Source organism: Hippocampus zosterae, chromosome 1 (genome assembly GCF_025434085.1).
Source record: "Hippocampus zosterae strain Florida chromosome 1, ASM2543408v3, whole genome shotgun sequence".
Classification (NCBI taxonomy): Eukaryota; Metazoa; Chordata; class Actinopteri; order Syngnathiformes; family Syngnathidae; genus Hippocampus; species Hippocampus zosterae.
In genome coordinates, this window is record NC_067451.1 from 14,038,803 (window position 1) to 14,061,875 (window position 23,073).

The 23,073-nt window shown below is 41.5% G+C and overlaps 1 protein-coding gene across 11 annotated transcripts in view; it reads left to right on the forward strand.

The window, feature by feature from the left end:
* The window catches only part of LOC127595765 (rho guanine nucleotide exchange factor 9), a 48,088-nt gene extending 25,804 nt beyond the window's left edge, over positions 1 to 22,284 (forward strand). For 6 of the 11 annotated variants that reach the window (XM_052057526.1, XM_052057573.1, XM_052057597.1 and 3 more), the window contains 10 exons: positions 616 to 795; positions 1,789 to 1,878; positions 3,421 to 3,621; positions 9,617 to 9,796; positions 10,479 to 10,711; positions 11,430 to 11,559; positions 12,534 to 12,665; positions 14,416 to 14,659; positions 15,220 to 15,288; positions 18,214 to 22,284. In XM_052057526.1, the coding sequence (XP_051913486.1) occupies positions 616 to 795; positions 1,789 to 1,878; positions 3,421 to 3,621; positions 9,617 to 9,796; positions 10,479 to 10,711; positions 11,430 to 11,559; positions 12,534 to 12,665; positions 14,416 to 14,659; positions 15,220 to 15,288; positions 18,214 to 18,389 (1,635 nt within the window). In that variant the 3' untranslated portion in view covers positions 18,390 to 22,284. Of the gene's footprint in view, positions 1 to 615; positions 796 to 1,788; positions 1,879 to 3,420; positions 3,622 to 9,616; positions 9,797 to 10,478; positions 10,712 to 11,429; positions 11,560 to 12,533; positions 12,666 to 14,415; positions 14,660 to 15,219; positions 15,312 to 17,269; positions 17,338 to 18,213 lie in introns of those variants that run through there. The other 5 variants (XM_052057536.1, XM_052057615.1, XM_052057546.1 and 2 more) reach the window with 4 other exon arrangements.
* Positions 22,285 to 23,073: the final 789 nt, after the last annotated feature.

Consider the following 23,073-nt stretch of genomic DNA (forward strand, 5'->3'; position numbering starts at 1 on the left):
ATGAAAACGACTTTTAGTTGCCTGTATCTGTGAAAGAATGGCAATCTGCTCACAGGCCATGATCTCCCCCCCCTTCCACCCGTTGACTGATGCATGTCTGAACGCTGTGTTGTTTCTCCTGTCATAGCCCTTTAATTGTGTTGTTGCACTTTGTTATATTGTGCTGTGGTTTGTGTTAGCAACCATGTTGTTTGCAGTCCTTCACGCTATCAGTGGGCTTTGAGGGGTTCTATTTGCACCCATTAGTTATCTGAGTGGTTTCAACACAAAAGATAAGTATTGTAATTGCTGTCACATTTATTTGATGAGTTCATTCAAATTGAAACACAAATCATCAAGCAATTGTTCTTTATAAGAATTATAAGAATTTACATATAACTTCAACCTATACACCAAATGAAAGTTGTTGTTGTTTTTAAAGATACATAAGACAGCAGATAAGTGAACCACAGAGTGTGGTATAATTTATCGATTGCAGATTCACATCTGTCATTTCAGATGAAATTTGGTATATGGTTATTTCTACAATGTTGTGTCTTTGGTGTCAACCCAGTTGGAGGCAAATCTTAATGAGCTCTGATTGAGTTATATTCTCTATTCTCGCCTATTCTTTAGTTGATAAGTGGAGGGTCAATCGTCAACGCTGAGGCGGTATGGGACCATGTGACCATGGCGGACCGAGAGTTGGCGTTTAAAGCCGGTGACGTCATAAAGGTGCTGGATGCATCCAACAAGGACTGGTGGTGGGGCCAGATTGATGAGGAGGAGGGATGGTTTCCTGCCAGCTTTGTACGGGTGAGTCTGTTGCAGCCGCAGCCGGCCCACAATTACAGATGCAACATACACCCACACACATAGGTAACTGGAGGCACATGAACATATGCAAATAAACAAACATTGGTATGCTGGCTCTTCACACATATTGCATACACAATGGTGAACGGTTATTTATTGGACTAATTAATATTGCCCCACTAAAAATAAATGCAGGGGAATGTCCCCTTTATTTGGCATTATGTTTATTTTTACCTCTCCCAAAAAAAAATAATAATAATAATAATAGACCAGCATGGTTTTGTTGTGTTTTCAAGCTTAGTGTCATCAGCTACGAGCAGGGCCACAGCAGCATGCTTGTCTTGCTGGCGTCATGAGCAAGACCAGCAGCAAAGGCACAACAAAAGCAGCCATGATTCATCTGAACTTTCGGTCCCTGTGCAATCCACTCTACCGACTGAGCTACAGCCACCCAGCTGGGTGCTGTCGTTGCTCTACGGTTAGCAGGTGACACCAGCAAAACATCAGCTGGTCACCAGTTATCACCAATTCCTGGCAGGGCCCCAGCAACATGCGGGTTCTGCTCGGAGTCTCTCGCTCACTTCATAGAGCAAGTTGTCCAGTGACTGAAAGATGGGCTGTTTGAATCTTTGCTGTTTTGTTTTGCTTTTGCTGCGGATCTTAGCACAAAAACACAATAAAACACATTGCTGGTCTATGCTGTTTTTTGTTTTATTTTTATCTATGTTGTGATTATTTATCTGAACACAACCAACCCAACTCTGTTTGAACTGATGTCTGATGAAGCCACCGTGTGTTATTTCTTTGTGGGCTCACTAAAAGAAGATATACAGTAGGATCCTTGTAGGTGGAGCCTCACAGCAGAATGCCTTGCCCACCTCCAGTCACTCCTCATTGCCATTCCCACCTGTCCACCCTTCCATTGTCACTCCCAAGAGGGCAGGACTGTCAACCAAAAAGTATCTTTCTGTTGTGTCATTCTTTCTCTCCAAGGTGGAACCCCACCCTCCTCAGCCCCAAACAAAACAGGTTTTCTATATCAACCCCATAGCAACTCCACGGTTCCAAAACACCACGTCAAAGGTGCGTTTTTTTCCCCAGCCTCATCCAACCATCTAGCCTGTCCAACCCACCACGCAACACACCCTCAATATTACCAAACATTAACTTCATCCAATCGCTCTTGACAGGTGTCATAGATACTAGGTCGTCGTGATGAGTCAAAAGTAAAGTTCTTCATTTTCTTGTTCAAGATTTGGAACCAAAATATTTAAGATATTACTACTCCTATTAATATGAAATGTACCTTAATATTAATGCCTACTGCAATTAAAAATATACTTTTTTTTCAGAACAGTTCATTTACTGTTGACTCTGACTATTTTTTGGTTGTAAGGCTGCGCTACTGATTCTCGTCTCTGCAGTTCAGTGCTCTCCCACCAGTCACTCTGCTTGTCTGTGGCGCTGCATTTCTCATCTTGTGTTTGGCATTCTACCTGTCAGTTTTTCTTCACTGTTATATTGGAAAAGTTTGTTTCGTCAGGTGTTGGCTGCTGGGCATTTAAAGTCACGCTCACTGTGCCCTTTCTATTAGCAGGATTGGATACAGTATTATGTGTGTGACATTGTGGGTATGAATGTTGGCGGGGCTAATGTGCATGTGAGTACATTTTCAAAGATCTGCACGAGGTATAGAAAGTGAACGCATCACTGTTAAAAAAATAAAATGAAACAACAATAATAGGTGAAGTGACAATCTGTGTTAACTGGGACTGGTTTTCCGCACTGATCCTGTGGCCATGTGGCCGTATCCGTTACTAAATTGCGCTTGTTTTTAATGCAGAACCTCCTGAGGGATTGAAGCGTTCGAGCGTTCAATGTTGGATTTCGGCCTTGCCTCTTTTATATATATATATATATATATATATATATATATATATATATATATATATATATATATATATATATATATATATATATATATATATATATATATATATATATATATATATAAATATATATATAATATATATATATATAAAAATGATGAAATTCCTGAAATTCCTTTCCATTCTACGTTGAGAAATGTTCTTAAACGTATGGACAATTTGCTCACGGAGTGGTTCACAAAAAGTTGAACCTTTCCCCATCCTTGCTTGTGAACAACTGTGCCTTTCGGGATGCTCCTTTTATACCCAATCAAGACCAGATGATTTTATTTTGTGCAACCACGTGACAAAATAAAATGGAGTAAATTCCCTTTGTTCCAGATACATTTTTAAGTAGAAAAAAATGATCAGGATCCAGATTATTTATTTATATGTATGAAAAGAAAAAAACAAAGTTGTGGTCACTTCTTATCTTTAATACCTGTACATGCATGCCAAAGTGAAAAGGGGTGTCACACGCAAGGTAACTAATCTTTGAAATGCTATCACATGTGCCGTAGTATCTGTCTGATGTCGGAGTGTGTTTGTGGGATTAAGTCACTTTCAAATTTGAATGAAAGGTTTGTATTTTTTGTTTGTTTATTTTCTTAAAAGCGTTTCATCAAATGTAGTTAACACACATCTGACCGAGTCATCGCGTGTCCATGTTTGTGCGTGTAAATATATTTGTCCTCAGCTGTGGGTGAATCAAGAGGACGGCGCAGGGGAACCAGCCGAAGGGACGAGCGAGGTTCAAAATGGTCACCTGGACCCAGCCAACGATTGTTTGTGTCTTGGCTCGCCTCTCCAGAACCGTGACCAGATGAGAGCTAACGTCATCAATGAGATCATGAGCACGGAGAGACACTACATCAAACACCTCAAGGACATTTGTGAGGTACAAAATGCAAACAGACTAGCGAAAAGGTACAAACTAATTATTGGGTGGCATTCATGCAAGTATGTGAGCAAAATACACATGTAACAACACAAACAATGAAATGCAAAAATATCTGCTCCAAACACTATTTATAACACAAAAGCTGCAGTATACAGTACATGTATATGAACAAAATACAGTATAACAAATTTAGGACTACAGTAAATATTCCCATCGCCGGAATTCTATGGAAAGGAATATCCTTCATCCGGAATAAAAACCTATGCATTAACATTTTGACTACGATATTACGTGTTACCGGAACTTGCGTAAGCGGAAATTCCACTACCCGTAACCCGGATGGAGGTGTAATGCCGCGGGAGCTTAAATACACGCAACGCCCACCTGATGCGACGGAAAAGACACAACACTGAAACAAGTTTTCACTTCGCGTTTTTCGATCATCAGATTCTAAATGACGACGTGTAAGTGAGTTTTTATTGCCGTGCATTTTACTGTAATTGTGAATTATTTTAACTTTATTCACTCAAGTAGATCATTGCATCGAAACGTAGAAGAACTGTAACGACTGGAGCGGAGCGAGTGAAATGCATCCGTTTGAGTGAGGCTGGACACAAAGCTAAAAATATCCAGCAGAAACTTGGAGTCGGAAAGACGCAAATCTACGAAACTTTAAAATACAAGGCATCGATTCAACTCCTGATGAGAAGCCACCATTCAGCAAGGAAGCAATGCAAATGGCAACAAAAATCCTTCAGTATGCATGAATTACCAGACATCGGTGATCAACGGGACAGTTACTTGCAACTAGCAAGAAAACTTATGACACGCAGGCAAACATTGTCATAAACCAAAGAATGCATCCAACAATCAAAATACACATCTTTGTCCCAAAAAAGAAAAAAATAAACATTAAAATACTGTACGTATTTTACTGTTGTGATTTATTGGGATACACCTGTATTGCAGTTTTTGTTATATCAACTGTTTTTGGACTGTATATTTTTGTATTTTATTGATTGTGTTGTTACACGTGCATTTTGTCAACTTGCAGGTTCAGAAAGGACATGAACCATGCTCATTTCCCAAATGAGGAATTTCTGTTATCAAGAGAAATTGGACAGCGCAAACACGAGTCCGTAATAGAAAATATTTACTGTATTTGCTACAAAATGAGATGAGTAACAGACCTAGTGGCTTTTCTTTCCACTCACTCACTGTCTCTAACTTAACCTCCCCTCAATCGTCACCCAAGACGACGTGGCTCAGCTGACGTCGTGCAATAAACTTTTAAAGCCAGCTACGGGACGCTTCGAAGTCCTCGATGCCCTTAGCGTGATGGAACTCGCCTTCTCTCCAATTAGCGGTCCAATTCGCGCAAGGTTTTTAACATGATAACAGGAAAAGCATTACAGGAGACGTTCGTTTACTCGACTGTATGTCGAGCCACAAGCAATTTACTCTCAGCAGCTAATCGGATGCATTCCATAGTATCGAACGAGACTTGCTTGTGTTTGCACCACTGCAGGCTTCCGTCTTGCTTCCGAGTTCCGGGTACTGCAACTTCCGTAATTATGAATCGATCATTAATGAAATATCGTAGTTATAATTTTAATGCATCGGTTTTTATTCCGGGTGAGGGAATTTCCGTTTGAAAGAAGTCTATAGATGGGAATACTTACTGTATAGAAGATCAACATTTTAATGTCAGTTTCCTCAGGTGCCGGCCCACCCATCAAGTTTAAAGCCAATCAATCAATGAAATCTTGAATGACCTACATTTTTCTGAAAATGTGTCTGTGAGGAAGGCAATCTCCCCCACTATTACAGTGGCTTTTGCCTGGGAATCTCGCGTGGCTGCATTTTTGGCCAGTGTCTTTATGATGGTCAAAAAAAAAATCCTCATCTCACCCCTCGGGTGGTGTCCGTCCCTCATTGACCTCGACCAGAGGCCAGGAAGCTTGAGGGTTCTGCGCAGTATCCTTGCTGTTCCCAAAACTGCACATTTCTGGACTGAGATGTCCGATGTTGTTCCCGGGATCTGTTGCAACCACTCATCGAGTTTGGGGGTCAATGCACCGAGTGCTCCGACCACCACAGGCACGACTGTCACCTTTACCTTCCAGGCCATTACCATCTTGTCAGTCTGTATCTGGAAGTCCCACAGGATCTTCGCTCAGTCATTCTCCACCACCTTCGGAGGTGTTTCCCATTTTGACCTTGGGGTTTCCAGTCCATACTCCGCACAGATGTTTCGGTAGACTCTGCCAGCCACCTGGTTATGACGTTCCATGTAGGCTTTCCCTGCCAGCATCTTACATCCGGCAGTTATGTGTTGAATCGTCCCAGGTGCCTCTTTGCACAACCTACACCTTGGGTCTTGTCTGGTGTGGTATATCCGGGCCTCAATGTCTCTGGTGCTCAGGGCCTGCTCCTGAGCAGCCAGGATGAGTGCCTCTGTGCTGTCCTTCAGGCCAGCCCTCTCTATCCACTGATAGGACTTCTTGAGATCAGCCACTTCAGTTATGGTCCGGTGGTACATCCCGTGTAGGGGCTTGTCCTCCCATGATGGTCCCTCTTCCAGCGCCTCATCCGCTGTTCCCCATTGTCTGAGACATTCTCTGACTACGTCATCCGTTGGAGCCTTCTCCTTGATGTATTCATGGAGCTTGGATGTTTCATCCTGGACAGTGGCTCTTACACTCACTAGTCCCCGGGGTCCTTCCTTTCGGCTTGCGTACAGTCTCAGGGTGCTGGATTTGGGATGGAACCCTCCATGCATGGTTAGGAGCTTTCGGGTCTTAACGTCCGTGGTCTGAGGATCTTCCTTTGGCCACCTTATTATTCCTGCAGGGTATCTGATCAGTGGCAGGGCATAGCTGTTTATTGCCCGGGTCTTATTCTTGTCATTGAGCTGGCTTCTTAGGACTTTCCTCACTCGCTGGAGGTATTTGGCCGTAGCCGCTTTCCTTGTTGCCAGTTCGAGGTTGCCATTGGCTTGTGGTATACCGAGGTACTTGTAGCTCTCCTCAATGTCTGCTATTGTTCCTTCAGGGAGTGAGACACCTTCAGTGCGGACTACCTTCCCTCTTTTAGTCACCATCCGACTACATTTCTCAAGCCCGAATGACATCCCGATGTCTCTGCTGTAGATCCTGGTTGTGTGGATCAGTGAATCTATGTCCCTTTCGCTCTTAGCATACAGCTTAATGTCATCCACGTAGAGGAGGTGACTGATCGCAGCTCGATTTCGGAGGCGATATCCGTAGCCTGTCCTGGTGATTACTTGGCTTAGGGGGTTCCGTCCTATGCAGAACAGCAGTGGGGAGAGTGCATCACCTTGGTATATGCCACAAAGTGTGGTTTTCCACATCCTCATCGAGTTTGCAATGAAGGCCGTTAGGGTCCTGTTCACCTTATACAACTCCAAGCATTCAGTGATCCATGTATGTGGCATTGTCATAAGCTTTCTTGTAATCAATCCAGGCTGTGCACAGGTTGGTATGTTGGGACCTACAGTCTTGTGCGACTTTTCTGTCAACCAGGAGCAGATGTTTGGCTCCTCTGGTATCCCTACCAATGCCCTTCTGTGCTTCGCTGATGTATTGATCCATGTGTCCACTTATCTTAGCCGCAATGATGCCTGCCATGAGCTTCCATGTTGTGGAGAGACAGGTTATTGGCCGATAGTTGGATGGGGCTGCACCCTTCGAGGGATCCTTCATGATTAGGATCGTTCACCCTTCAGTTAGCCATCCTGGGTGAGTCCCATCCCTCAGCAGGTGGTTCATTCGTGCTGCTAGGCGCTCATGGAGTGCTGTGAGTTTCTTTAGCCAGTAGGTGTGGACCATGTCCGGGCCTGGTGCTGTCCAGTTCTTCATATCTGAGACTCTTTTCTGTATGTCTGCCACTATTATGGTAACTGGGTTCTGTTCAGGGAGGTTGCTGTGCTCTTCTCTCAGGGTCACCAGCCATTGTGCACTGCTGTTATGTGCAACCTCCTTCTCCCATATGCCTCCCATATGCCAACCTCCTTCTCCCATATGCCTTTCCAGTGCCTTTCAGTTTCCAGTCTCTGAAACTGATATATATTATATATATATATATATATATATATATTATATATATATATATATATATATATATATATATATATATATATATATATATATATAGACTATATTGTTTATATACACATGTGTATATACACACACACACATATGTATATGTATATATGTGTGTATATACTGTATTTGTTAGTCTATATATACATAGTATATAATATATATATATATATATTTAATATATAATATATATATATATATATATATATATATATTTTTTTTTTTAAATATATAAAATATATACCTGTATATAGACTGGAAGTATAGATTTCCAGTCTATATAAAAAAAATTTTAAAAATCCCCGTCTCACCCCCCCTCGGGTGGTGTCCATCCCTCATTCAGCTCATTCTGCGCAGTATCCTTGCTGTTCCCAGCACTGCACATTTCTGGACTGAGATGTCCGATGTTGTTCCCGGGATCTGTTGCAACCACTCATCTAGTTTGGTGGTCACTGCCCCGAGTGCTCCGACCACCACAGGCACGACTGTCACCTTTACCTTCCAGGCTCTCTCCAGCTCCTCTCTGAGCCCTTGGTATTTCTCGAGTTTCTCGTGTTCCTTTTTTCTGATGTTTCCATCACTTGGAACAGCTACATCCACTACAACGGCTTTCCTCTATCCTTTATCTATGATCACGATATCTGGTTGGTTCGCCATTACCATCTTGTCAGTCTGGATCTGGAAGTCCCACAGGTGTTCCCATTTTGACCTTGGGTTTTCCAGTCCATACTCCGCACAGATGTTTCGGTAGACTATGCCAGTGTGTGTGTGTGTGTGTGTGTGTGTGTGTGTGTGTGTGTGTGTGTGTGTGTGTGTGTGTGTGTGTGTGTGTGTGTGTGTGTGTATATTAGAGCTGTCAGTTTAGCGTGTTTTTATTGGCATTAATTTAAATGAATTTTAACGGGATAAAATTTTTTCTCGCGAGATTAACGCGGCACACGTCACAAGCGGATGTTACGTTGCTATATAAATACACGCAGTTTCGAATACAGCGGAACATAATGAGCACTGGTGTCCGGTGTCTGGTTATTCTTCAACAAACATACAGAAACAGACTGCTGTGTTGAAAGCAAACTTGAGAAAAACGAAGTATGCAACCATGGTTTAAATCCACTATCGGCTGAGTACTAGTGTACCTTAGATGTGCACTTTATAATGTTATATTGCTCTGTTTTGATTTCATAAAAAAAGCTGTTAAAGCAGCTGTTGTGTGACAAAATATTTTTTTCACCGTTATTGATGCACAGTAATATTGTGTGAGAGATTATGTGTGAATAACTGCACCAAGTGAAAGATGTTCATGTAAAATTGAAAATCAAAATTGTTATTTCAGTAAATATTTGCATTTGGCACATAGAAAACTGATTCATGATTCCATGTTGATGAGAGCATTAAAATGGGGAATGAATAGGACAAAAAATGTCAAAGGAAATTCAGAAACGATAAAAAATGTGAGTAATCACGATTAATTTTTTAGTTCATTTGAGTTAATTATGACAGTTGCATTTTTAATTCGATTAAATATTTTAATCGTTTGACAGCTCTAATATATATACATATATATATAATATATATTTATACATACATACACACACACACAGATAGATAGATATAGATACAATGGACAGTAGTCCACTGTACACACTACATTTAATCGTTTTAGTAGTAGTCCTCTACATTGTGGAAAAACTAAATATGTATCTTATAATAGAAAAATAAGTTCCTTTATATTAGTCCTTGGATTGGGCAATATATATCTTTGAATCATAATTTGAAATTACTGTTATTTCCATTCATTCATTCAATTGCAGGCTCCCAACCTCCTCATCTTTGAAAACATGATTGAACTTAAACCCTTTCTTTTGCAGGGTTACCTTCGCCAGTGCAGGAAGCGTGTGGACATGTTTAATGATGACCAACTGAAGGTCATCTTTGGAAACATTGAGGACATCTATCGCTTCCAGATGGGATTTGTTCGAGACTTGGAGAAACAGTACAACACAGAAGAGCCCCACCTCTCTGAAATTGGACCATGCTTTTTAGAACATGTGAGTTCATTGTGCACAATCAAAGATGTATTTAAATATAAATGCAAATTAATAGACGTAAGCATGCACCACCAGAATGCACCAATCCTATAAACAATTTAACATGGACATGTGCTCACATCCCATTCTGCTGCGCCTGTCCTGTTCTTATAGGTCCTGTCCTCCTTAAGGGTTGGACTTTACAGAATTCTGTGTTTTGCTTGATTCTTTCAGCATATTTCAGACATGTTAGAACAAAGATGTTTTTTTCCAGTTTAGATTTTCTTGCCCATGCTCTTATTATTTTTGGGGGGTTTTTTCAAAAAGAATGTGTGTTTTCATGTTGTCTTTGATGCATGAGAATTATACATAAATGTTCTGTTTTCACTTTTATATGACTCCTTCAGCAACAACGATGTTTGGCTGAAGAGTTTATAACCTAATTAAGCAAACAATGACTGAACTTGACCTTGGTCAATGCCAGGCAATCTTGATCATCTTGTATGAATGAAAAATCATTGCACTGGGCAATAGTATTCCGCTTCAGTCTCATAGGTCGCAGGAATGTACATGACTAACCTCATTTTAAGCATACCTAAGTCAATCAGGAATGTTTAAAAAATATTCTTGAATGCGTGTTCACGCTTGGGAGATTTAATTCATTTTATTTTGTGTCTGATATTGGTGTTCTTCTTTATTACAGCAAGATGGTTTCTGGATATATTCAGAATATTGTAATAACCACTTGGACGCTTGCATGGAGCTGAGCAAGTTGATGAGGGATGGCAGGTACCAGCATTTCTTTGAGGCCTGTCGACTCCTTCAGCAAATGATTGACATTGCCATAGACGGCTTCTTGCTCACCCCTGTCCAGAAGATCTGCAAATACCCCCTCCAGTTAGCTGAGCTTCTCAAATACACTGCACAAGAGCACAGGTATGACACATCGTACATATAACCGCGCTGTATTAGAAGGCCTTAGTCCTTCGAAAATAATCTATTGCGAATGAATCTTGTTTCGTTGCATATTCAAGTTTAGGATTGTATCAGATTAGCATTTTGCTACATGAGTGCAGAATCAGAGCTTTATAGCTCTCTTCGCAGGTATTTGAAGAAAAGTTCTCTTATGCCCAAACTCATACTGTACATGACATTTCAGACATGCAGACTTGTACGTGCAAGTCATGCACAGAAACGTTGTGTAAGAAATTTAGCATAACGCAGCCAGCTCCACGTCATTCACAAACCAGGCGCTCTCAGCCAGATAGGGACAGGTGCCAGCTCTGCCGGCCAATTCACAGCGTTTGACTGCAGAGAATCTGCCAAGGACTGTCAAAAACATACACACTATATTTGGATCGATTGCAGTCAGAGGAAAAGAGGGAGAAATCATCATCAGATGTAGTCGTTTTTACAGTCGCTAGACCAAGTGGCTAATTAGAATTCAGCAGTGTCTTGACTTGTTCTTGGACCTTGTTCCAGCAGCCTTATCTCTATTACTTCAGTGTACAGATCATGCCTAGTAAGGTAGACTGTGACTATCATGACTAAAACATTTTAAATTCTTTTAGAGTGGCCAGTTTTTAAAGAGCTTAGCTTGACCTTTTAATTTCCCAAGAGTTATTATATGCTTCCACTGTGTTTGTGTCTCTAGCGACTATCGATACGTGGCAGCCGCCTTGGCAGTGATGCGAAACGTCACCCAGCAGATCAATGAGAGGAAGAGGAGGCTGGAAAACATTGACAAAATTGCCCAATGGCAAGCATCTGTTTTGGACTGGGAGGTACGTGCGCATGCGTGCATGTGTTCAAATGACAATGTCTTCAGACTGGGTCTCTATACTCAAAACTACAGCTTGAGGGACAAAATGGGGCTCAACAATGCACCCAATACGGTGCTCCCATTTTTTTTTTCAGTGTGTGCTGGTAAACATTTAAATCCGGTCAAACAGAGCGGTGGTGCATTTTTCAATGCTCCTATCGGTTCATACAGCAAAGTCACTCCAACTCTGTGTCTTTCTGTCAGACTGCACACAGAAGGTTGAACATGAGTCAGGTTAAATTATTCTTGTATGAATTAGATAAATTTAATAAATAGCCATGTCTGATTGCGTACTTGGCAATGTTTTTTTATATATATATATATATCTCGGTATGTATTGAAAGTTCGTCTCACTCCCATTCACTTAATTGGACCCGCAAGGTGCGGGCTGCTCATACAGTACATTTTTACAAACTGCACCATTTTGTCCACAATTATTGGTCAAATAATAAATATTTTCACGTAATGTTCTAAAAGTGGATTTCCAATATGTGTGTGCTGTCTCGCTGCGGGTGCGTGTGTGTGTGTCTCTCTCTATGTCTCTCTCTTTACATTTCTTATGTTGTATTTAGTTGTGGGATCTGATCTTAAAATGTGACACATGACTAACATGTTTTCAAGGCCCAAGCCAACCAAATGAATAGGAGTAAGATTAGACAAAAGGAGATTCTAAATTCCTTGAAATAAATACATTGGATTTACCTTCCAAGGGGGCTTACCATTTTTCTAAACATCTCTGTTAAAGATTCTTTTAATCCTCTCCTTGCAAGTACAATGTCTTTTCGCTCTATCTACTCTTATGCTCTATTTGTAAAGGACGTTATTATGCATCCTGGATTAAAAAGACGAAGCCAAAAATAATTATATTATTTCATAATTCTTTCAACAAGGAAACCTTTGATTTATTGATTTTTGTATCTGTTTTCATGTGCCTAGGGGGATGATATCTTGGACAGAAGCTCCGAGCTCATCTACACTGGGGAGCTGTCATGGATCTATCAGCCTTATGGGCGCAGCCAGCAGCGAGTCTTCTTCCTCTTTGATCACCAGCTGGTTCTCTGTAAGAAGGTAAAATGTCTTTCTTTTTGTTCACTTTCTCCTTTCATTTTGATTCCCGTATGCTTGAAACAAGATGATGAGGGAGAACACAAAGTCCATCATCCCATGTTGACCAAAGTGTTGCTTGAAACCCATGTGAATTCTTGCTTAGGCTTCAAATATACTGGATGATCCGTTGCAAGACGCATGAGCCCTCAGTTATGTCCAAATACTCAACACATTTCTCAAATTGTAACCGCGGTGGTTTGGGCTTCGATGCACCGAGGCTGTGCTCTCCTGTCAGACGAATGTTCATGCTCGACTACACTCAACTATACAAGTACACGGAGGCACAGGAACTAAGGCAGAGAGACACTTAGGCACACTGTCTCACCCAGGCGGAGGGAACGCATCCTCACGTGCATCCAAATGTGAACCCAAGACCGTTATCTCATCATTTACACAAAGACACACAGTTCATGTATGGCTTACATACTGTTTGTGAGTGCTGTCTTCATTAATCATTTATTGGCTTCATCCACCCTCTATCTCTCGCCACCGATCATTTCTAGCGCCACAACTCAATTCCAATATGTCGGCAGATCTCAGTTTCTGCAGTGCCACTTACAAAAAAAAGCTCCAAGGATAGGCTGAATTATATCTATAGCCATTTTTTCTTTCCAATGTTTTTTCTATACTTCCTTCTCATGCATTCTAAATCCAGTGACAGGCCTTCGGGGTTGTTCGCCCGCCAGCTTTTCCTCTTCTATTGTTCTTATCAGTATTGTACGAAGATGCAGCTTTATCGCTGCATGCTCATTAGCTGTTCTGTTTCTCACTTTACCCCTGCTGACCTCGTCATGCAACTGGCTTCCTAAGGCAATCGTGCTGTGGCGATGAGTTTATTGGTACACAGAAGTAAATAAAGTTACATTGATCCAGGTAATTTGTGCTTGATGCACTGTTGTCATGATCAAATTTGGGCGTCTGCCTTTTCTGAGATTGTGAATGTGTGTGTTATATAATTTTCTGCTACGTTAATTGATTGTAAAAGGCAATCTGCAGATAAATGTAACCATTGTGTTGTAGTGTAGTTGAAATACAATTAAACATCCTTTGAAATATTGGCGTGACCTAAACATTCAAGCCTTGTTCTTTTGGGTGAGCCAAGAATCTGGTGGCTGAATTCACCTTTCAACTAACATGAAAAACTATGATTTCACCGTAAAATGTAAAGCGCGTATTCCACTGAGGAGCAGGACATTCTCCACAGGCTCGCCAGCAGTTTTAATGGTCGTCTGGCGAACAATTTGGCAACCTTGAACAAATCGTTATGCAAAATCGTAAGGCTGATATATGCCTGATACCTGGTGTCGATACTCGCCCATCCCTAATCAAATTATTCTTGAAGTTTTACTTCAAGAATAATTGTAAGGTCACAGAGTTGCAACTATGCGACTACTTTACCTTGTACAAGTGCTGCTACAGTACAGTTATCAATGCCAGTGTTAAAACAGTGTTGGTGAGTGTATTTTCTGGAAAACTGGCATCCCTCGATGTGCAAAGTGGGTGTTACAGTAGTCTATTTGGGCAGCAGATGGAAAGGGTTTCATAAGACAGACGGTTGGATATGAATCGAAGGTAGCTTGTTGGCACCTCAGGAGATTTAAGCGTGCACATGCTTGTGTGCGCGTGCACAGACACACACACACACATACACACACACACACACACCACATACTTGCACTACACACAACTCACTTTCTGTGTACCTCACCAGGATCTGATACGACGGGACATTTTGTACTATAAGGGTCGCATCGACATGGATCGCTACGAGGTGCGGGACGCCATTGATGGGAGAGACGATGACTTCAATGTAAGTGTGAAGAATGCCTTCAAATTGTGCAACAAAGACAGCGACGAGATCCACATCTTCCTGGCCAAGAAACCGGAGGAGAAGATCCGCTGGCTCAGAGCTTTCCATGAGGAGAGGAAGATGGTGCAGGAGGATGAGAAAATCGGTTAGTCACATCTTTGCGCATTTGCTTCATTCACAATGAGTAGGGTAGCTTCAGTCATTGTTCTTATGTCAAACAACTTATCTGCATTACAAAAGTTTTTACGATGTACTGTATAATACTACAGGTTGCTGTGGGTTACAGCTTCTTTCGGAAATGACAAATACAAATATATGTGATCTTTCTGAGCCGAAATATGTATCCATTCCAAAACATTGTTTTCCAGGTGACGTGACAATGATGCCACTGCATGACTTAACACACTTGTGCATCCAATCAGATTGTTCAATTGTTCAAAATTGTGTCATCTCTGTAGCCCAAGACTGGCACATTTATATGGAATCGTGACATGTTGCCAATGATATGATATGATATGATATGATATGATATGATATGATATGATATGATATGATATGATATGATATGATATGATATGATATGATATGATATGATATGATATGATATGATATGATATGATATGATATGGAACTCATCAAATCTGCGTGGCAATCTTTATTGTCGCAGCTCATTTATCGGAACATACTTTGTTGTTTGCTGTTTAGGTTTTGAGATCTCAGAGTACCAGAAACGGCAGGCGGCCATGACAGTGAGAAAGGTGACCAAACAGAAAGGTGAGGCAACAAGAAGATATCAGGTGATTTCCATTTTCTTTTCCTCGCTGGTGTGCTCTGTCTTCTCATCGTTGTTTACTATTCATTCAACCTGCTTTTTCTTATCTACTTTCATTTGCTTTCCTTAAACATACAAACATGCATTTTATTGAAGGGTGCACTGAGTAAACTGAAAAAGTACAGTACGTTACTTTTGGTCTTTCATTTGAGTTAAATGTCTGTCTGCTTACATGCAAATGACTTGCCACATGTCGTAAAGCAGCTGTTAAGCATCAATGAAAAGACAGAGGGACTGTTTGCATGAAGTATTGAGTTTTAAAGATGACATCTGTCTTCATGGCATCTGGATCCAGTGTCGTAGTTTTCTTGATTCAATTTCCTACCTCTATCGGCGGTTTGGGTGAGGTTGAGCAACATTCTTTTTTTTTTTTTCAACCGAGCTAAGGCAACTGTTTGTTGGTTTTAACTTGAATTTAATAGCCATCTACTTCACACGCGTCAAAGTTGACATTTGCAAACCTTGGCAAAAAGAGCAGAGAAGCAAAATTTTCCTTCAAACGCTTCATCCTTGTAAACTGCATGACCGATGCATCAGTCCTTCTCACAGGCTGCTCTTGAATGACAGTCGCAGCAGATACACTCGTACAGTACATCGGCATATGCAAGTGAGAGCAAACGTTAGAAACGTCAATTTCATGTTCATTTCGGACAATAATCGACTCAACTACAAATTATTGATGTAAGCTATTTTTGTTAATATTAGTTACTGTAGTTTCAATGTGTTGTGCATCTTGGGTAAGATGTGTTTTTTGACATTTGTTTCTCAGAATACACACATATCCAAATACAAACATAATTTGGTGAATCACAGATTTGGCCCAATGACCCTTAAGACAAAGCCAGACCACCTTCATTTCATCCATTATTCAATGGATTGGTTTCGATCACAGTTGTCAGTGTCGTTATTAGGATCCTGCAGAGCTTGCCGATGAGCTATTCATTTGAGTCAGGTGTGGTGCAGTCGAGAGAAATGGAAAGCGTGCAGGAAAGCAGCCCTCGAGGAGCAGAGTTTGACACCTATCCTTTACATTACAGAATGTTCATTTGTTAAAATGAGAGTCCAGACCTACATCCCAATGAGCGTTTGTGGCAAGACTGAAAAATTGCTGTTCTGGGCAAAAATGTCAGTGTCAAGATTCGCAAATCCAGTCAAGGCCTACCCCAAAAGATCTGTCGCTGTAATTGCAGAGAAAAGTGGCGCTACAAAGTAGGACACCTGATGACAAATGCACATCCCATTTTACAGATTTGAATTTCCCTAAAATTTTGACAAAGATATATAATGTCCAGTCCACTTGACTAATATGTGCTACCTTGTGTTGGTCGATCATATTCAGTAAAACCGCCCAAAAAAATGTAATCTGTGGTTGTAAGATGACAAAATGTGAAAAAGTTCAATGGGTATGAACACTTTTTCAAGGCACTGTATAGCCTTCATGTAAGCCGGACCCATTTTGTCTTTTTGTCAGAACTTAAGTCTTTTTGAAGCAATAGAGGCAAGTAACCGTTTTCTGCTTTACTTTGTGTAACTCAGACTGATGGAAAGCCAACAGTGTTACAACTCAGTGAAGAAGAAAGACATGCCAAACGTGTTTTTGCTCGAAGCTCGCACCTGTCAACACAAACGCTGGGCCCACATGTCACAATTGCTGGTGTCATCCTTTGCATTTTAGCCATATTAGTATTAGGCTAGATGCTGTATTTGTTTTGTTTTGTTGTTTTTTTCCATGACTGATGTTTTTTGCCCTGGTCAGTGGCACAATAAGCATGATCATCCATTCAAGTATGAATTAACCAGTGACCACTTCTGAATGTTCTCTCTGGCGTCAACCCTCGTAGATGTCGTTTCCCGGTAAATGTTTGCGTATGTGCTGTATGTGTACACGGCCGGCACGAGGTGAAGTACTCTCTTGAATTTCAGATTCATTGATAGATTTCATCTTGAGAAAGAGGGCCATGTTGTATGGACATGGTTTGAAAATGATAAAGGTATCTGCATAAAAGTTCTCTTCAGAGCTTAGCACAATAAGATGCCATGGCAACCGCAAAAACAGCATTGGGAAGTGTTGTCATTACCGTTGGCACTGGAGCATGCAGTCACTGTCCAATGCGCCGATAAGCATTATCACATGCAGTGTCTCGGAGAAACGGCTTCCGCTGTCACAAATAGATCAAACTTCAAACCCTTCTCACTGCTGCTCAAGCAACGTTTGGCAAAATACCTGGAACGAAGCACACCGTTTCTCATCATTGTTGATTTCTGAGATGCCATGGCAACTTTCGACTCTTTCATCTCCAAATATCGTAGCTGGTAACTACGCCAGCATACTTGTGATGCTTGTAGACTAGCTAAGAGGACATGGTAGAATCTAGTTAAATGCACATGAAAAAGCTTTCTGTTGGGCTCTGTTTTCACCACCCCTGTGTTCCTCAAGTGTTACGGGTGCTATTCAAACAACGATGCGGTCAACAAAAAACTGGAGGAACATCGTCTCTTGTCCAAAAGCCTCCGGCAGCATTGCATAGGATGTGATCTCAGTTCTCTTGTTGGCACGCCACCGATTTTGCTTGAATAGCATCGTTAGTCGCCCTCGCGTCATCACCGATGCTGACTTCCACTTCTCATACTCTTCAACAGTCATCATTTGATCACATTTCAGGTTGACCGCGCAGGAATGTTACAAATGGAATCTCATTTTTATGCGTGCGCCTGTGTGCTGTCGTCGCATGAATAGATGTTGTGTTGTCAGGCAATTCAGTGACAATGCTGACGATTGTTTTCTCTTTGCTTTGTGCCTATGCCGCCTCCTTGTCCCCCTCCCCTTGTACCCCTTTCTTGCTTTTCTGCACCTGCTCCTCTTCTAGGTGTAAACAGGTGCACGCCCCCCTCATACCCGCCCCCCCAGGAACCCCTCAGTGCCGGGCAGTATGAGGTAACGGAGGACATGGCACAAGGAGAGGTTTTTGAATTCAGTCAATCCAAAAGAGGCCAGGCTCCTTTCTGGCAAAATTTTAGTAGATTAGCTCCATTTAAGAAATAGAGACTCTTCTGAAGGACCTGCTATTTTTTTTTTCTTCGAAGCACTAAACACTGGATGATCGTGTCACACAATGAAGAAAATACAAAAACACACTGACCTGAGACTTTCACAGTTAAGGACCAACGTTGATATTGGGCATGGCTGAAAGCAGCAAGAGGACTGAAGACTTTCACAGAAAGGGATGGAGGTGGGGCGCTGGGGATCAAACTTAACAATTCATACATGTTGCCAACATTCTTAGTTAGCATGCTTCTCCAGCTGAGTCAGCCGTCACTTGCGCTCTCCCTCAGATTCTGCAACGCTTACCTGTATCAACACATCATCTGAATGTCCTGGAATTCGTAGAGATTGTTGTCTTAATCCTCTTTTAATCCATTGTCTGAGGACACAAACCGGGTAGTGTCAGGTCGATGTACGATTGTGTCCAAGATCTCTCTCAGATTGCGTGTTGCATTCTTCTGTATGTGTGTCCAAGCAACGACAGAACCATGGCCACTCGCCAATGCATCTGACGTACCCGGAAGCTCGACTATGTTGGGCATCCCTCTCCCACCGCCAGCGCCAGACCACTTAACGCACATTTGAATCTGCTCTCGACTTGTTCTCGTCGTCATCCCGCCATCTTTATCTCTCTGCTCGCCTGCTCGGCCTAGTTGAGTCAGAGAGAGCTTTTCGATCCTTCAGAAGCCTGCCACCAACCACATGACGGCTCCAGGAACAAGTCAATAGAGGCAATGTCAAAAGTATAGCGTACGAACATTCATTCAGCGAGCAGTTTTGACAGGGTATTTCATATCACATCGCACCGAAGGTTAAGGGCCTTGGGTTGCGGGGAACTTGTTGCTCAGATGAACCTGCTGGGAGCAGGAGATAGGCAGGCTACGCTCCAGCCGCCAACTGCCAGAGCCTCTCTCCTCTCTCCCCACCAGAGACCACCCCTGGCAACTCACTGACTGTTTGGAAAGAGCAGGGCCCACCGCCGGAAATACAACGACAGCAAGCAATGAGGTTGATCTTTAAAATTTCTTTTTTTGTTTGTTTGTTTTGCAGCGCTCTAAAAGTTATTTTCACTTATTTTGTATTGCTCATACAGGAAAAGGGTACAGCAGGGGGCTCAGTACGGATTTTGTGGAAACTTGCTGTGCGCAGGTGGCTGTGGTAAAATAAGGTAGACTCACTGACCACCACAAGGAGGTCGAAACAGCCTGACATTATAAAAGAAGTGGAAAAGTAGTGTGACACGAGTTTGGAGGCGCAAACATGGATATAATGTGTAGCATGCAGGCATTTTCTGATTCATGCATCCCCACAGACTGCCACTTAAATTCTTGCCATCCCCCACCCATCATGATTATTCCGATCTGATCCCTGTTCTGGCTCGGACCGACACACAAGCGTATTAACAGAAATTCTGAAGACTGTGGCCTGATCAGATGGATTTGTTTACACACAATGGACGAGATGCTTCTTCGGCAGAGCAGTTAGAGAAACAGATCTCTAAGAGAGAAGGCTGGTTTTCGTTGCTTCAGTTGAAATGTACGCAAACCATCTGGCCGCAGTTTGTGACCTTATGTTGACCTCAGACACATTTCATGTTGGATTCAGTGGACAGCACTTATCTGAGGAATGTGCCATCAATATGAAAGTGTTCTTCAATATATTGTTCTGTGTCTTTTTTTGTTTGTTTTGCCTTCAAATTGGCCTTCCTGGGAAAACACCACCCACCCAATCTATTTGTATGTTGTTGAATGTGTGTTTTGTTGCAGTAAAGTTGCGACATGGATGAGTGGCGTCTCTCCCAGTCAGATTTTTCCGGGAGATAAGTCCCTTCACCAACAACAGACGATTCCCAGAGCATGATAACCTCAGGTCCAGTGCTGCGCCCAACCCACCTCCGTACCCCCGCAGATGCAAATGCACACAGAGACACACAATCATGCGCACTTACTGGCCCATTGTGCTGCGGAGAAGAGAGATCCTATCTAACAGTGCCTTCCAGCATTCCACTAGTGATTATCTATTCAGTTTCACGGGCAGATTTGAATTTGTCATGTAGTTTCCCTTCGGCGCGGGACTTGCAACGGTCTCTCCGTTTCTCTCGCACGAGATCCGCTCTGGCAGATCTCTTGCACGCGATTCGTTTCTGTGCGCGCGGCACACACGCTCAAAACACTCATTTTGTTACTGTGTCACCCTCTCATAGCTGCATTTATCTTGCACAAATGTAAGTTATTCTGATTTCAGATACAGTATGTAGAAATGACATAGAATTCCTTTATTGTTGAGAGAGGATTTGTTTCGAATATAAATATCTATATATATATATATATATATATATATATATATATATATATATATATATTAGAAATCATTAGTTTTGCTTCGTCGAGTTAGAGTATACAGTTCAAAGAATATTATAAGCAATGAGTTATGGATTAAATAAGAAAAAGTCATCTATTTTAACTTTATCAGCCACAAACTGTAAATACTGTAAAAAGAACAGATCATATATTTGGATATTGGTATTTTGCGTTGGAGACGAATGTTGTTCCAGTTCTCACGTACGGTAGAGCTCAGTACCAGGTAAATGCATGCTTGTGGCATCCAAATACTTTGCATGAGACTTAAAACAACTCTTTATGGTTTGTTTTGATTCATTTCAACTGCGATGGGATTTTTTTCCGCCATGAAGCACTCAGTTGTGAACCCTGCTGCCATCACACTAGAGGAACATCTGGTCTTTGGCCACCTGTCTACTGCTTGTGTCACGTTTATGCTTGTAGCCTTTTTGTTCTTATTCCATGTCAGGAAGCGGAGAGGAACTTGTCCTCACACAAGGTCAGAGAGAGCTCTTAATCGATCACGGCACTTTGCCAAATATTAGATGTTTTCTCTCATTTTTTTTTTTAATTCCAGTCTACACTGGCATAGCTCTAATCGCTAGTTATTTATGGATGTACACCAGTAACGGATGAGCTTCATATCTGAGACAAAACGGGTATCATTTTTCTATGACATCGTTACTGAAGGTAGCACTGATCACAGGTGTGGTGTGTAGATTTTTAGTCTGGCAGAAGAGGGATGTGCTAAAAAATAACCCTAATTCTGAAGCCACACACAGAGTACATCATAAGAATGCATAATATACACTTGTTTGCAAATAATGCTCTCAAGTATAACATCTTGACAGTAACGATTAATTTCTCAATTTTACTTTTTCACTATTTATTTGATTAGTAGCCAGTGTTATAATTTTGGCGCTAAGTTTTTCAAACAATGTATATCTTGGTCTTATGCTGTTCACATTACCTTTTATTGAAGGCCGAGACTGCTGATGATGATCGTTTTTATCCTATTTGTTAGACAGTCATGAACTGAGACAGCCAAGTTAGCCAACAGAATGCTTAGAAGGCATTTTTATTCCAAAGCGTGTACAAAGCACTGACGAGTGTGGCGACACACAGCTCGCCGAGGTCATTTGGTTGCATCCGAACAGTCAGGGTACCACAGGGTCCAATGAGCCATATAAGGTGTGGTTTTCAATGACAGCAATGTGAGCTGAAGACTGACGTCCCACTTTTAGAAACACACAATTCATTGTATAATACCATATCGTCCAAGGTCTAATTTTTCATCCCACAGAAAATGAACTCACAACCCCAATTCTTCGTCTCCATATGCAAACATTTGCCATTTTTGTTCTTGCTGACATTTTGAGTTTGATTATTTGATGTAGAAATTAAAAAATAATGCCTATTCAATCCAGAAACTGTGAATGGGAGAGTGGAGATGTCAACTGTATGTACATTATATGTTTTGGTGTATTCAGAAGCACTGGGAATATGTTGTACTTCGCTGTATAAATAAATGAATAATAAACAAATCAAAATGAATCTATATCTGGTATAGCTGTACTTTTGTTGACAATAAAACCGCTACAGAATGATGTCGGCCATTTGTGTGTGACTGAGTGCTTTGTGTTACATTTACTGTCCTTTGACATGATTACATGACATTTAGAACTGCGTGTGCGTGTGTGTGTGAAAGGAATCAAAACCTTTTACTTCCCTTTACATTTTGTGTGCAATAAGTTTGCTGGCAATGTTTTGCTGATATTGTTTTGTTGTTGACTGTTGCCATTGGACTTTTAATTTTCTCACAACATTTTTTTTCCCAGTATTTTTTTCGGTTTGATTTTCTTTGGATAGGATGAATGCTAGAAGGTTGTCTCAAAAATGGTGGCGTACTCCAGAACAATTGTTGCCCTCGTCCCACACGCTACACATTTCTGAACTAGTCGCTATGCCCCTGTTGGCAAGTATTCGCTGACCTCATCAGGGTGATGCTGCTGACAAGTGTGGGGGCAGGTGGTTGGGGGGAGGGGCGCCAAAAATGAGTGCAGATTGCAACTATGCAGCCATCAATAAGTAATGACACTTATGCAACTGTATCTCTTAGCCGACTGCTTATCTTTTTCTCCTTTTCAAGTCCGCATGCAAGACTGTTTTTCAGGCGACATATAAAGACATCCTAGTGTGATGTGACGTGGGTGTCTGTTTTCGGGAGGTTTGCTCTATTTGTGACTCGTTATAAGAAGGGATGTCATTGTTTATGAATGAGAACAGACTTGCAAAATATAAAGACATGGCAAAGGGTGACAGAAGACGAACCGAAAATAGATCAG